At 35.3% G+C, this 15,711-nt stretch overlaps 3 protein-coding genes across 8 annotated transcripts; 2 read left to right on the top strand and 1 right to left on the bottom strand.

Moving 5' to 3' along the window:
• The first annotated feature begins 221 nt into the window (after positions 1-221).
• LOC121242662 (leucine-rich repeat receptor-like protein kinase TDR) lies at positions 222-6,689 on the top strand. The gene is given in 4 exon segments (XM_041140575.1): positions 222-411; positions 3,098-5,029; positions 5,032-5,679; positions 6,122-6,689. Coding segments are annotated over 3 exon segments (2,883 nt in total). The 5' UTR covers positions 222-411; positions 3,098-3,129; the 3' UTR covers positions 6,457-6,689.
• On the bottom strand, positions 5,874-8,394 carry LOC121242663. 5 transcript variants are annotated; one of them, XR_005935943.1, is made up of 3 exons: positions 7,327-8,393; positions 7,081-7,214; positions 5,874-6,436 (listed from the first exon to the last, which is right to left on the bottom strand). XR_005935943.1 is itself a non-coding variant. In XM_041140576.1 (2 exons), the coding sequence occupies exon 1, from the start codon at positions 8,288-8,290 to the stop codon at positions 7,454-7,456; it is 837 nt and encodes a 278-aa protein (XP_040996510.1). In that variant the 5' UTR covers positions 8,291-8,394; the 3' UTR covers positions 5,874-6,436; positions 7,443-7,453. The 5 variants fall into 5 exon arrangements, 1 of the variants encoding a protein (XP_040996510.1); XR_005935942.1 differs by having other exon boundaries at positions 7,355-8,393; XR_005935944.1 differs by lacking the exon at positions 7,081-7,214.
• A 3,442-nt stretch (positions 8,395-11,836) lies between these two features.
• On the top strand, positions 11,837-14,354 carry LOC121242664. Of its 2 annotated transcripts, none has more exons than XM_041140578.1 (4): positions 11,837-11,982; positions 12,661-12,787; positions 13,470-13,571; positions 14,144-14,354. In XM_041140578.1, the coding sequence occupies exons 1-4, from the start codon at positions 11,903-11,905 to the stop codon at positions 14,297-14,299; spliced, it is 465 nt and encodes a 154-aa protein (XP_040996512.1). In that variant the 5' UTR covers positions 11,837-11,902; the 3' UTR covers positions 14,300-14,354. The 2 variants fall into 2 exon arrangements, with proteins under 2 accessions (XP_040996512.1, XP_040996511.1); XM_041140577.1 differs by having other exon boundaries at positions 13,470-13,595.
• Positions 14,355-15,711: the final 1,357 nt, after the last annotated feature.

The raw sequence follows: 15,711 nt of genomic DNA, 5'->3' as shown, positions 1-15,711 counted from the left end.
GAGCCAGAGGCTAATATCCCATCACAGAAATCATTGGATATTTTCATGTTTCTTACTAGATCTGGGATTTTGTAGCAGATGACCTGAGAGGAATCACTCTCTAGCAGTCTGCCAAAGCTTCAAACGTCAAGAAAGGGTTACCTTACTTTCTTTGTTTTGTTTTGTTTTTAAATGTCCTTGAAGGACACAAAACTAAAAAAATGTCCTTGAAGGAGACAAAACTAAAAGGGTTAGGACATCAAAAATCAAGAGAGAAGGCAGCTGCGCGCTTTTATGTCTTCAAACCAACCTACTTCTTCCCTGCACCTCATTCTGTCACTTCAAAAGCTTGGCGTGTTCTCTCACAAAGGCTTTTTACCCTTGTCTACTGCATATGCTGATCACATGCATTGGAATAGTATACGTTTTGAGGTACGCGCGGACAGCCACTTCACTTTCATTCTCTTTCTCATCATGATTCAACCTTATCAAGCCATGCATGTCCATGCTAACCATTAAAAAATTTCAAATAAACGTGTTTTCTTTCTCTTTAATTTGACCTTTCCAGTAGGATCAATCTTGACCATGATCATCATGTACAACCTTTATTAACGAGAGTTAAGTGTCCAACATAAGCTGTTGATTACAAAGAACATATACAAGCTGTTAAGAAAACCCTAAATAGAAACTTTTGCCAGGACTTGAATCAACAGCTTTCTCGGTTGCCGTTTTCTTGACAAAACCCTAAACATGAGAAGCATTTGTCTCCATTTCCCATTTTCTTAATAAAAAGTGCTCTTTGTATATTATGAGTAATGAAGCTATGCCGCCTCATTTTAACCACTCATGCATTTAAATTTTTTTTTTTAATTTTTTTTTTTACTTACTGATTAAAGAAGTGACTATTAGTGTATTTTTTTAAAATATTTAAATATGTTAAAAATGTAAAAAAAAAATAAATAAATAAATAAAAAGTGAAATTTGTACTAGTGGGCACGCCCAGTGGTCAAAGCTGGGCGGCACACTAGAATTACCCTTTGTATTATATACGACTGTTATTGTTTGTTGGGATCTTCCACATTTTTTTGCTCTTATCAATGTATATATATCATTTGTCTAGAAAAAATTATTATATTTGTAAGAATTAGCTAACAAAACTTTTATAATTATAATTAAATAGAAATGATCATATATCCATGGATATGCAATCCTCTGTATATATTATATATATATATATAGATGGATGTTATGCATTAGCTGCTATTTACTTCCACACTCCACACCTATAACTTTTTCATAAGGTATGATGGTGTTTTTCATGAGGTGTGTGGTGCGGAGTGGTAAAAAGTGGTTGATGAGAATAATTGTTCATATATATATATATATATATATATATATATATATATATATAGTTGCAATATTATTCCTTTTCACTCATACTATTGACGAAACAAAAGGATGGCTTTTGTAGCCGTTAGGATGCAAGTCAAGTCTTTACTCCTTGCTATGCCCAAACTTTTCTGGGTGGTAACACTTTTATAGCATTACTCATATTCTTTTCACGTTCTTTAATTGTCACCATGCATTATGGAGTAGTACTACTATGAATATATATATCACAAAATAATTAACAATGGCGGTGGCGCGCATTCAAATAACAGTTCACATTAAGAAGCTAGCTAACGGTAATATCTATTGTGATAAACAAAGGGGTGATTTTGATATATAATTTTCTTGCCAACAGAAGGGGAGAAATAGGGTTGAAAATAAATCAAAACCCTAATTCTATGGATATTATATATAGGGTTTTATTTATGTCAGAGTCAGAATAAATGACCCCACTCCACACTGTAACTCAGCATGTATCAGAAATATTAATATCCCACCAACCCGGAATAGAGCTTAAAATGCATGCGTAGTGTTTGGCAGGTTTGGTCAGAGAGAAACTTTAGGGAAATAAATCAGAGAGAAATTTAAAATTAAGAAATTAGGATCGAGGCTTCATATATAATTTGCCAATCCCTAGATCATAAAGTGCTTGGGGAAATAAACTTGGGAATATATAGTTGTTTCCATATTCCTGCTAAAGAACCATAGGAGATCCCTCATGTTCACTCATGCACTAGCAAGAAAACAAACAGTACGAGGATGATTTTTGCGTTTCTGAGATATATACATATATATATATATAATATGTATGTATGTGATACCCCATATGATAAGGATAAGGGTAGGTGGTGAATGAGATCTCATATTGTTTGAGAATGAAAAGATCTTACTCGTTTTAATGAAATTTCAATTGTATCATTGACTAGTCATTTTTAAAATATAAGTCAGTAGTTTGGACTTTCTATTGAGACTTACATGTATAAATACAATATGGCCGAGCCTATATTCGGTGGTAACATAATCATGGCATAATATTCCTTGCACGTTCTTTATCCCCCATGCATTATGCTCCATGATCGCAGAAACAGTTGCCATGGAAAAGATATAAAAAATAATATGTTTCAGGGAAGCCAATTAACAATATTGCAACATATAACTGTCCACCACCTTACTTTAACTTCAGCAATTTCCTTCAATCTGTCCAATGGACAAAGACAACACATGACAACTTTAATAATTTCATTTTGTAAAAGATATAAAAAAAAAAAAAAAAAAAGGAAAAAAAAAAGAGAAAGAGAGAGAGAGGATATGGATGATTCTTATTCATGCCCCACTGTGTTCAAATACCAATTCAAACTTATAGTCACTGCTGCAAACAAACTTAATTGGATTATCTCCAGTTCAAAAGGTAGAAAACGATGCCCCAGTTATGAAAGCTTTTTTCCCTAATGGCCAACACCATCCAAATAAACAAGCACACAAAGGTTGCCTCTTGCTCCCAAAAGCAACCCAATAATATTCTCATATCAAGTGATCACTGCACAGACATTCACTCATTCTGTCCTTTTTTGCACAGCTGAGCTTACTTTCTCTAGTCCCCATGAAATTCCCACCCAATAAAACAAATACTCCGTATATATCTTATTAAAATTGCCACAGTTTTCTTTGCAGGGGTGGGGTGTTCACTTTTTTTTTTTTTTTTCCTCGGCTTTGCTGGGGGTGTTTACAGTTGTCCCTCTTTCTCATGCACTGCGAGTTCCAATGGAGATTTTGCAGCGCTTGTCTTACAATCTTCTCCTTGCTTCCATTTTCATCCTAGCATCATCAGCCATGGATCCGTACTCGGAGGCCCTTCTGAGTTTAAAATCCGAGCTTATAGATGATTATCACCGTTTGAATGACTGGCTTGTGCCTTCTGGAGGGAATACAGCACATGGAGAAGTATATGCATGTTCTTGGTCTGGCATCACTTGCAATAAGAATAATACCGTTGTTATTGGTTTAGACTTATCTATGAAGAATCTTAATGGTGTAATGTCAGGGAAGCAATTCAATGTCTTCACCGAGCTTGTTGATCTCAACCTCAGCTACAACTCTTTCTCTGGGCAGCTTCCTGCTGAAATTTTCAATCTTACCAGTCTAAGAAGCTTAGATATCAGTAGAAACAATTTTTCTGGCCATTTTCCTGTTGGAATATCGGGTCTCCGGAACTTGGTTGTGTTTGATGCCTTCAGCAACAGCTTTTCAGGGTCATTGCCTGAAGAAATTTCCCAGCTTGGCTATCTCAAGGTTCTTAATTTAGCTGGGAGTTATTTCAAGGGGCCAATTCCATCAGTATATGGTTCTTTCAAGAGCCTTGAGTTTCTTCACCTGGCAGGAAATTTTCTGAGTGGTAATTTACCACCAGAACTGGGCAAACTTAAAACAGTGACCCATATGGAGATTGGCTATAACACTTATGAAGGAAGCATTCCATGGCAATTGGGCAACATGACTGAGCTTCAGTATCTTGATATTGCCGGTGCAAACCTCTATGGCCAAATACCAAAGCAACTCTCCAATCTCACGAAGCTGCAATCACTTTTTCTCTTCAGAAACCAGCTCACTGGATTGATTCCATGGGAGTTAAGCAAAATCATTCCTCTTAAAAGCTTAGATCTCTCCGATAACCAAATTTCAGGGCCTATACCTGAGAGCTTTGCCGAGTTGAAGGACCTGAGACTGCTCAGTCTTATGTACAACGAGATGAATGGCACTGTCCCTGAAGGCATTGCAGAAATTCCATCCCTGGAAACTCTTCTTATATGGAGCAATTTCTTCTCTGGGTCACTTCCACAGAGCTTGGGTAGAAACTCCAAACTCAAGTGGGTGGATGCCTCTACAAACAATTTCATTGGCAGCATTCCTCCTGATATATGTTCAGGAGGCATGCTATCGAAGTTGATCTTGTTTTCGAACAATTTTACTGGCAGTCTCTCACCATCTCTCTCTAATTGTTCTTCAATTGTTCGTCTTCGACTTGAAGATAATTCATTCTCAGGTGAGATCCCTTTTAGATTCAGCCATCTGTCTGATATCACTTACGTGGACTTGTCCAGGAACAAGTTCACAGGTGGGATTCCCTCAGACATATCCCAAGCTTCCAAGCTCCAATATTTCAACATCTCTAACAACCGAGAATTAGGAGGCGTCATCCCTGCACAATCATGGTCTTTGCCACTTCTTCAGAACTTTTCAGTGTCCTCTTGCAATGTTTCAGGCAATATTCCTCCATTCCAATCTTGCCAATCCCTTGCTGTTGCTGAACTAAACATGAACAGTTTAGCAGGAACTGTCCCGAAAGGTGTTTCTAATTGCAGGGCTCTTGAGAGGGTGGATTTAGCAAATAATAATTTGTCAGGCCATATACCTGAAGTTCTTGCAAGTCTTCCTAATCTTGCTGTCCTAGACCTATCACACAATAGTTTCAACGGCCCAATACCTGTCGAGTTTGGTGTTTCTTCAAGCTTACTACTTCTGAACGTGTCTTTCAATGATATCACCGGTTCCATTCCCTCTGAAAAGTTATTCAGATCAATGGGTAGCAGTGCATTTGTTGGAAATCCTCAGCTATGTGGAGCACCCCTGAGACCATGCGTGGAAATATTGGGAAGCAAAGGCACGGGAGGCTTATATGGGTCCTGCTACTGTGTGCAGGGGTGGTCATATTCATTGCAGCATCGGTTTTTAGCGCAGTTTATCTCCAGCGAGGATTTAGAGGCCAGTGGAAGATTGTCTCGTTTCCCGGACTCCCTCGATTTACAGTAAATGATGTTCTGAGGAGCATCAGTTCTGCCGAATCAAAAGAAACAGTGCAAACACAATCGGATTCAGCTTGCACAGCAGTTCTGCCCACAGGTATAACAGTTTTGGTAAGGAAAATCGAATGGGGAGCGAAGAGAATGAGGCTCATGTCAGAACTAATAACACGAATGGGAAATGCGAGGCACAAGAATTTGATTAGATTGCTGGGATTTTGCTACAACAAGCATTTGGCTTATATATTGTATGATTGCTTGCCTAATGGGAATTTAACTGAGAAAATAAGAATGAAAGGAGACTGGGCAGCCAAGTGCAATATTATAGTCGGAATTGCTAAGGGACTTTGTTTCCTTCACCATGATTGTTATCCAGCAATTCCTCATGGGGATTTGAAGTCGAGTAACATAGTTTTTGACGAAAACATGGAACCCCATTTGGCAGAATTTGGGTTCAAATATCTGCAACAGTTGAATGAAGATTCATTTCCAGCAGATTCCAACAAGGAAACAGGTAATGCATAACTATACATTATTCTCACATGTTATACATGTAAGCTGATCCGAGAATTCTTGTTTATGAACAGCTTATTTCTTTGTGTCAAACAAAACAAATTAACGGTTTCACCAGACATTCCAAGATTACAGAGAATGTCCGAACAACCTGTACATGTACTTTCTAGGCTTTGAAAAATCACTACAGGTCCAATCAAGAACGTTTCTGCTTATTAAGTCAAAGAGTATCCCCAATAGTATTCCTTTGCAATCATAGCATACAATCAGGAACAGCAAATTAGTTCTACTTTTTTCAAAGAGGACATCAAAACCAGTCTATTTTGCCTACAGAGACAATGAAGACATCTGGACACGGCATCTATTAGCTTTATATATTCTCAGTCTCTACTCAGGAGCTAGAAGCAGTCCTTTTGAGGTTTATTTTCTGTATCTTTGCACAGGTGAATTCAACAGAGCCATAAAAGACGAGCTTTACATGGACGTTTACAACTTTGGAGAGCTCGTTCTGGAAATTTTAACCAATGGCAAGTTGACAAATGCAGGAACAAGCATACATAGCAAGCCAACGGAGGTGGTTTTGAGAGAAATTTACAATGAGAATGAAGTTGATCCTAGAACCTCTGTGCAAGAGGAGATCAAATTGGTTCTTGAAGTTGCTTTGCTCTGTACTAGGAGTAGGACCTGTGATCGGCCATCCATGGAAGAGGCACTGAAGCTGCTATCTGGGCAGAGGCCACAAGATAGTAACATCACTCCTAAAGCAGGGAGGCTATAATCTCAGTTACGTATTACCATATTAAAGGAAAATAACAGATGTAGCAAATAGTAAGCTTATAAAAGAGTGTCTTGTGTATAATTATTTGATTTTGGTCTTGCTTTTGCCATAAACAATACAACTGCTTTGCTGCAGAATTGTGGCCTATAAAGTTATATACCTTTAACCCCTCTTATGAGTGTGGGGGATTCATTTTGTTCTACCTTTTTAATGTCTGCTTTACTTTCTCTTTTTTTTTACTAGATCATATATTCTTTGTTTGAACTCAAATCAGTCATTTCCTAGTCCCAAACAAATTAAATTTTCAATCCGATTGCAAGGATACTTCTTCTCTATAACTCAGTTTGCCAGGAAATCTCAGTTCTGGTATTCTACTCCTCGAAGTAAATAATTGAACTGTAGGAAAGGCTATTTCAGGATGAAATTCAGAACTTGTGCTGTTAAAGGTCGAAATGGACAATCATGGTGACACTACATTATTCCAGGGCAGACAAGCAAATTAGACTGTTAATAAGAAGGTTAGACTCTTGGGGATACTCAATAACCTTTCAGTAAAATTACAAAGGGTCTACACTAAAAGAAATCAATATCAGGAAACAAGATTAAACAGCTTTGCCCTTTTACCGATTGCTCCAACAATTTGGTAATGTCTGTGTATGAACTCAGTAGTCATAAACCAGAAAAGCAGTCCTGAAACCATCTTGCTCTGATCTGTTTCTTAGAATTGGTCATCTTTAAACACTCGATTTTTGGGACACCTAAAAAAAAGATGCAGATTTTAATCATAGTTGGTGTGTTTTTAATTATAAATAAAGTCCAACTTTAAACTTAATATGCTGACACTTGATAAAAATTGAACTTTTTTATTACCAAAGGAAAACGAAGTTAAGATACAAACTTGATCTATAATTCCGAACGCCTTCGGTCATTTATCTCAATCCAAGAGCATCAACAACACCATCAAAACTGTCAAACCTGGAGCTCACCACATCAACCTTCACCCCAACCGCTCCGCCCCTGCCGCCGTGACGGGACCGTGCGCCGCCAACACCATCTCCGGACACCTTTCCCTCACCAGTTCTCCCAAGTTCGTCCACCCAAACTCCCTCAGGCTCTTCAGCAAACCCTCCACCTCGGCCGTGCTCGTGAACACGAGCGCACCCAATGCCCCACTCTCGCACCTCTCCACCACCTCCCTCGCGCACTCCGGCCCCGCCCAGCGCGTCTCGTAAGCGTTTACCCTGACCGGAGCCCACCCATTTGCCTCCAGGTCCCGGAGAAAGTCAGGGACCACGGAAGGCTCTTCCAGACCCACCACGAGTGGGACCAGACACAGAATCTTCCGACCGTTCCCTTCCCCAAGCGATTCCACCAGACCTCTAGGTGTCGCGGTCGGGGGGACCAAAACTCTAATCCGATTGGGGTCGTGACAGAACTTCGCCAGGACGTCACTGTCGATGAGCTCCGCGTCTTTGCCCAGAGCGGCGATGAGAAAGGTGTCGCCTTGAGGGGAAAGAAGAGCGTGGTTGAGACGGGCGGCGGCGGCGGAGAACGAGTGGATAGCTGTACGTGAGGTGAAGGCAAGGGCGGAGAAGGGTTGGAGGAAGGGAGGAGATAGGTAAGGAAGAAGGAGGTGTGGTGTCGGATGGACAAGAACAGTGGGGCACCAAAGAGGAATGTAGCCCTTGAGGGTGAGGAGGTGAGAGAGGCGAGCTGCGTAGTTTGGAGGCGTGGCGAAGGCGACAGTGTGCTTGCTGCTGGCTGACAGTGGGGTAGTCGCAGCAGCAGGAGGAAGACGATGATTTTGCATGGTCACGGTCATCGAATTCGCCATTCGGGAGGATCATTCTAAGGTTTCTACTTGCTCATATTCATACGCTTAATTTATACATTTGTATATCCATTCCTGTTCCGATAAATGCCCAAATCTACAGTCTTCGGCTTAAGATTTTGTAACGAGATTAGATATCGTTTGGATTCAAAATTCATTTTAATTTATTTTATCTTATTATTATAATTTTTTAAAATTTTTATATAAAATATAATAAATAATTCAACCTTTTAAATTTCAAAACAATTTTATCAAATTTTTATATAAAATATAATAAATAATTTAATTTTTATTTTATTATTTACAAACCATCTCAATTTATCTCTAAATTCAAATCACAAAAAGATGATTCAATTGAAATAATTTAAGTAAGATGTTTCAATGAGTTTTAAAAGAAAATTGAATAAAAATATAATAAAATTAAAATATTATTATAATATAATTTTTATTTTAAATTTAAAAAGTTATATTATTTTTTATATTTTATTTAAAAGTTAAAAAAAATTATAATGATTAAATTAAAAAATTAAAAAAAAATCAAAATTAAAAAATATTTTTTATTTGAGTAATGTTTAAAAAAAAATTATAAAAAATTTTAAGAAAAGATAAAAATGAAATCACTTGACAAACAAGCCCATTTCAAACTCACCTGCAAGAGTGACAGTTTTACGCACATGAACAATCAAGACATTATCAAGCAATCATCCTCACAGCCTTTTGATTTTAAAATTCTGGACTCGTATCAATTGCATACTATTCTCTATCTATTATATAAGAGCATTAATATTGATATATATATATATATAAAGTCATATTTGTATAATATGATCTTAAAATTTTTTACATTGACTTATGTATATCTAAATATTTAGTTATTTATAAACAGTATTTATCTAAATTTAGATAATTACTATTCACTCTATAAATTATATTTTAATCATTATTTCTCTCTCCTTCCAGTCTCTCTCTCACAATCTTTTTATTTTCTTCCTCATTTAATAATACAAAAAATCTTCACTTAAACATTTATTTTATTATTATAATATATTATATATATATTTTTTATTTTATTATATTTTTAATATAATATATAAAAAAAATTATATATTTTTTTATTACATTTATATTATTAATGTCAAATGTATAAAGTGGATACTAATTATAAAATATATATTAAAAAATTGATTTTAACAAAAAATTAATAATAATAATATTATTATTTTGTCTCAAATATATATAAATTAATGTAAAAATTTTGCTTAAATGATAAAGTATATATGTAAAAGAGATAATTATACATATGTATATGCATAGATCAGTACTAATGTTATAAGCGACTATCGAGCCGCTACAGTAATAAATAGTGAATTATTATCCATTCGTTTTTCCTTTCGCTTTTTTTGTATTTTACCGGTTTTGAGTCTTGACCAGCTATTCAATACATAGGTGCTGTGCATTTTTCGTGTATTGTAAATTTGTATGGGTCTAATTGCCTTTCGGTGGTCGGCAGCTTCAATGTTTTTTTTTTTATCTCTCAGTCTTATCCTTTTGTCGTCTCTTTCCTCTGCATCTTCTCTTTCCTCTTTTCTCTGAAAGTACACTTTTTCTCATCTTCTTTCTCTATTCTTTATTTCTTCTCATCTTCTCTCTTCTTTTGGTCTTCGTTTCTTCGTTATGTTTCCATTTGTTAAAACCAAAAGTTATATTCTTTATTTCTTCTTTCTCTTCTTTTCTCTACTTCCTTATTTCTCCTCTGTCGTACCCGACCCCCAGCCCTCTCTCATTTGCAACCGATGTCGCAGCCCTAGCTCGAAGCGACGAATTTGGCTCAACACTCAGATCTGCCATAGATCTCAACCCTCAACCAGCCCCTCAGATTCGCTGACGCACGGCGTCTTCTCTCTTCTGGTAGTTTTTCGCCCACCACTTTTTGCCTATTTTATCCCTGTTTTTTATCGATGTCCCCGTGTTTTGTTTTATCTCTCTGGGATGTGAATCTAAAGCATAGTTTGAAATTTTTTTGTTGTTTCGTTCATTCTGGATTTCAAAAGACTTTGTGGATTTTTTTTTTTTTTTTTATTTCATCTTTTTTCCGTGACAGCTCCGATGGTGATGTTTCTGAGGGAGCATTTGGAGAAAGTTGGGTGTGTGGTTGGGGAAAACTTCATCAAGGCTGTCCATTGCGACAAGCAGATGATCAGCAGCGGCTACGTTCGTGGAAAAGGGGTATTTGTAGTATAGAAGAAGTTTTTTGAAGCCGTTTGCCAAGATTTAATTTTGTTTGAGAAGTTTGCTTGCTTTTGTTTGGGGGGTATCACTGCTAACCATAACACCCATCTTACACTTTCCGAAACATTGCTTCTAAAAGGTTAAATCTGCCCTATATTTCTCATTCTTTTTAATTTTTTTTTTAGGTTTTTTGTGGTTTCGAAGTTATACTTTCTTGTATTAAATTAATTTTTTTTATGTTTTTAAATGGATTCTTTGATCCATGGTTTGCTCTCGAAGTACACTGGCAACAAATTCTGTATGGAAGATTTTGTCTATATGATATTTGGGTTTTTGTTTATGAACAAGATTTGACCTTTCGACTGGATGTTGAATAGTTGGGGAAAATATATATTTTATTTTCTGTTCTTTTTATCAGATGGGTAGTGAGTTTTGACGGGTAAAAGCATGAGTTTTTCAACTTTTTTTTTCTTTTTTAGTTTCAGATTAGTACTTTGGTTTTAATGTAGATTGAGAGTGGAATTTACTAATAGATATATTTATTGATTTGTTGGAGTCAATGTCGTTTTATATATGCAGTTTTGATATACTCTCTGTTTGGCATGAATCATAAGGTATTTGCCAGTTGCCAAGATTACTTTTTTCAACATAATCTGCAAATACGTTTCTGATTTTCATTCCCTTTTATTGGTCATATTTCAGATCATTTTTATTTATTTATGTTGGTTTCATTTTTTTTTTCCATTCCAGTACATAATTTTAGGGGTTTATATAACCACAGGGTTGTTCTGGTTTTTTACGGTTTAGTTCATGAGTGCCCATGAATGACATTGATTTTTTGCCCGAGATTTGTTGGCCCATGAGGATGGCTATTGGGAAGTTAGTTATTTATTTGGCTGAAATCTTTCATATTTTAGAGCTCTGAGCGTTTTGGTTCAGTGCTTGGAGCATTCTATCTGTTTTCGATTGAGCTCTGAGCTCTTATACACGTTTCAGGACAACAATTATAAGCTATTTCTTTCTCTATTGTGTTTAAAAAAAGGAACCAAGGACCAATTCTGTTTTGACGTGTATTGTTGTATTTAATTTGATTATTTGCCTCTCTTTCATGGGCGCCGGTTGTGTGATCGGTTGTTTTGGGTGTCTTGTAGTGCTCTTCTATTTTTCTCTTTCTCATGGAAAATGCAGTACAATTTGTTGCAGGAATTTTTATTTCGTATGAGGTTTGGATCTATACAGCGATTCTAATTTTTATATATCAGTTATATTTGTTTTAGTTTTAATTCTTTACATGGATGACTGTCTTGAGTGTTTGTAATGTCTAGCAATTAGGAATTCCTACACCTCTGGTTGTAATAAGTTTTCTTTGGTTTTGACTCTTCTGGTATGATTTTTGTCAAGGGAATTCTATATCAACGACAAAGCACAACTTTTTTACTTTTCTGCCTAAAGGTTTATTTGAACAAGTAATCTTCAAGCATCCTCACGAGAAAATGTGTATATATGATCATATTGTTTTGCTGATCTTTTATCTGGGTGTTTGCTTATGATTGGCAGTTACTGGGTGGTTATTTCTAAATCAACCTATGCATACAACTAGAGTTAAACGTTAGGTGTTAAGCCAACATATCTATCTATGGGTTGCTTTGTGTTTGAGGGGTTAGCAGATGCAAATGGAGATGCATAGAATTGATGAAGTCCATTTCTTTCGTGTCTTGGAAATGAGGAATCATAATTCTTGGAGATTTGAAATAATTTGTTATCTTATTCAAGGACTTGCAAGAAATAGGTAGCTTTAAATTGAAATTCCATTATATTATTGAAGAGGCATGAAGATGAACATATTGACTCAGTTAATTGATTTAACATGAAATTATGCTGTGAAAAGCAAAACTATGGAACCAAAGCAATGACTATAGAATGACCATATAGTTTCCACCATTTCTGTGAAGGTGCCTGGACTGTTTTGTGTGGTAGATCATTGAAAAGTTTTGTGAAAAGCAAGTGGCAATGTTAAGAACAAAACTTTACTTTCTCATTGCTATCTTTACATGCAGTTTATCCTATATTTACTGTAGAATAGACACGTCATTCTTCCATATTCTATGTGATACTTATATTTCTTAATCTGTTTGAGAATGCAGAGAAGCTCCAAATTTCGTGGAAAACATGAGTGTTGCCACAAAATATCTAAAAGCAGTGATGCAGTGGCATTTTCTTTGGAGATTGTCCAAAACAATTGAGTTCCATGTTCCTGCCATTTGGCAAGCGGTACTCATACCACTTCTTGAATTAAAAAAAAATTAAATAAAAGCATCGTTTGAAAGTTTGAACTCTGAGATTTTTAGGGTTCAAGTACTTTGGTTTTGCTAATATTGCTTCTTGCATGTAACTAGAGGCAGATATAGTTATATCAGATTTTATGTGCAATATTCACATCCTTAGTTGTGTCATTGCTGCTAGATTTGGAAAATCAAATCCAATTTGAAGATTGAACATTCTATTATCAAATATAGTGTGTTCTTAGTAGCTGGTTTGAAATTTTAGTTTAGTCCCTTTTCCTGCTCTCCATTGTCTAGAACTGTCCTCTCGATTTTAGTTTCTTGTAAAATTTGGTTGCCGGATGGAATCTTGTTTAGAATTTTTGGAGCCATTGACTTATTTTTTCTTATATTCATTTGTGAAGCAAATTAAAACAAATATTCGACAACTAAGTTGCATCTAAAATTTTTGGTATTTTAATAATTTTTACTTGTTAGAGATAAGTGCATTTGTTTTCATGTTGATCAAGATCACCATCCTTTTCAACAACTCCTTGGAGTTTTGATTCAAATTGAGCTACTCTTATCTTAGTTGATAAGATTGTTGGAAGAGTCAAGAGCTGGACTTGTAAAGCCCTTTTTTCTATGCTGGCAGGCTTCAGCTGGTAAACTCTATCCTATTTTCTATCCAGGTTTACTCATCTTCTCTCTTCGTTCTTCCTATGGGGGTTATCAAGCAAGTGATACATGATTTTGGAGGGTGGGGCCGTGTATTCGAGCTTCACTCCCTAAGGGCGAGTCCAAAAGGCCCTACCATGGTGAGGTTTCACATCATCAAAAAAATCTATGTGGATTGAAGAAAATGCAAAACTGTAGGTGAAGTTTTTTAATAATGAACTTTTGCAACATTTTCCTTACCACCAAAGTCGTTGAAGTAATTTATGCTGGCTATTTAATATTAACAGTGTGTTGTGTCATTAGCTGTTTGTGCACATCTTCTTAAGCAGAACGTCCATCAGAAAAGCTTTAGAGTCTTTCAATATGCTATTATTTAGAGTCTTTTGGACAAAGCAATGATTAAATTTATCCCTCGCATAGCATATTTAGTGATGATTACAATGCAAGCATTCAGTGTTTCCAGGTAAATTACAAGCTTTTCATTGTATATGGACATATGTATATGAAGAATTATTGTTCTCTGAGTGGTTGTTACTTGTTAGTGAGCATTTTAAATTATTCAAAGGGAATAATTTCTTGCATGTGAGCTTCGGAAGCTGTGATCTTTGTTCAGTCTTCTTTTATTTTTGTCTTTTTGTGCTTAAGGTTTTATGTTTGATTTTCTGTTTTTGCTCATTTTGTGTTGCAGGTATTTAGGCCTATTTTGAATATCTCCGTGGAGTTCGAGACTACTTTGATTACGGGGAATGATACTTTGAGCGACATGCATATACCTTTTTTCTTTTTTTGTATTTTTTCAGAGTTTAAACTTCTCCAAAGCTTCTTTTTCAGCCTTTTCTGTTAATAAATGTGCACTTCATTTTAAATGTATTTTCATGGTGGTTGTACATTGTGCAATGCTTGGCCGTTAAAATCTTGGTTATGCATTCTTTGAGTGTGGTAGTATTTATTGTGGTGGCAATTGCACTACTTTAATTCTGAACCAATCTTTTTGTTTTCTAATATATCCAAATATGTAATCATTATACTTCACTGACCTATTATTATCCAAAAATATTTGCTAAAATTTGTTTTTTTTTTTTTTGTTTTTGTCTCTGAGCATTAAACTATTCATTAATCCAATTTTTATAAAAAAATAATATATTATTTTTGTAAAAAATTTGTTTAACTCAACTAGACAAACGTGCTTTGCACATTGCTTCTGATCTAGTATATATATATATATACACACATACTAGCAAGGGCAACGTGCACTGCACGTATGCCCACTTGATAAATATAAAAAAAAAATTAAAAAAAATACAAAATAATAAATGAGAATGTGAAAAAAAAATTTAAACAAAAATTGAACAAAACATAAAAAGTGAATGAAAAAGTATAGATTTTACATACAATTTAGTGTCTTAATTATTTACGAATAAAATTACAACAGTGAGAAGTTTAAGAAGAAGAGTTTTTGAGTGTTTATAACGTAGTTTGATTTACAGGATAGGCAGAGAATATGTTGAGTTTATTCTAGCGCAATTGTCTATGTTGATTCATTTTTGTGCGCAAGTACATAATTTATTCATTTTATGAAATTGTACTTACAATATTTGCTAAATATAGTAGGTGCTTTAGTAATAATGAAAAAATATAAAAACATAATGCATTAAACATTCTACCTCGCATGTTTATTCGAAAAGATTAATAGTTGTACAATTCAATATTTCTTTTGCTATCAATCCAAAGATAACAACCGATATACATCCATTATCTTCCTCTACTTTTAGATAGACTCGTCAGCTAAAATTAATAAGAATATTAGTAATTGTATAATTTTAACAATTACTATGTTATATTTATCATGTAAGGAATGATCATTTAAAATGATGAGATAAAATGATTTACCGTGGTTATGAGATGCTCATATTTTTGCAATTATAGCACACAAATTTTTTGTTGTAGTCATATCCAGTTGTTTTATTACAATTTGCACAGGCCATGTAGTGGAACTTCAAGGTGAAGGAGATGCTGCCGATCTGGGCTGTGGGAGGCCTTCGGCGTCCCTTAAAATTGACTGCACGCATCGGTGGCTCACTGTGTATCGTAAATTTCAAATGCGGGCCGTCATGTGAGTTATCTCTTTTATATCAAAGCTCTAATCCCTCTTGAATCTTGCATACTTTATTTATTTAATTAATTGTACAAATAAATTTATCAATTATCACTATCCTGCTCACTGCTCAAAAAAAATTATTGCTATCACTCGAAAAT

The sequence above is a fragment of the Juglans microcarpa x Juglans regia genome, chromosome 8D (genome assembly GCF_004785595.1).
Source record: "Juglans microcarpa x Juglans regia isolate MS1-56 chromosome 8D, Jm3101_v1.0, whole genome shotgun sequence".
NCBI classification, from domain to species: domain Eukaryota; kingdom Viridiplantae; phylum Streptophyta; class Magnoliopsida; order Fagales; family Juglandaceae; genus Juglans; species Juglans microcarpa x Juglans regia.
Note: the sequence above shows the minus strand (reverse complement) of the source record. Positions and strands in the feature narration are given on the sequence as shown.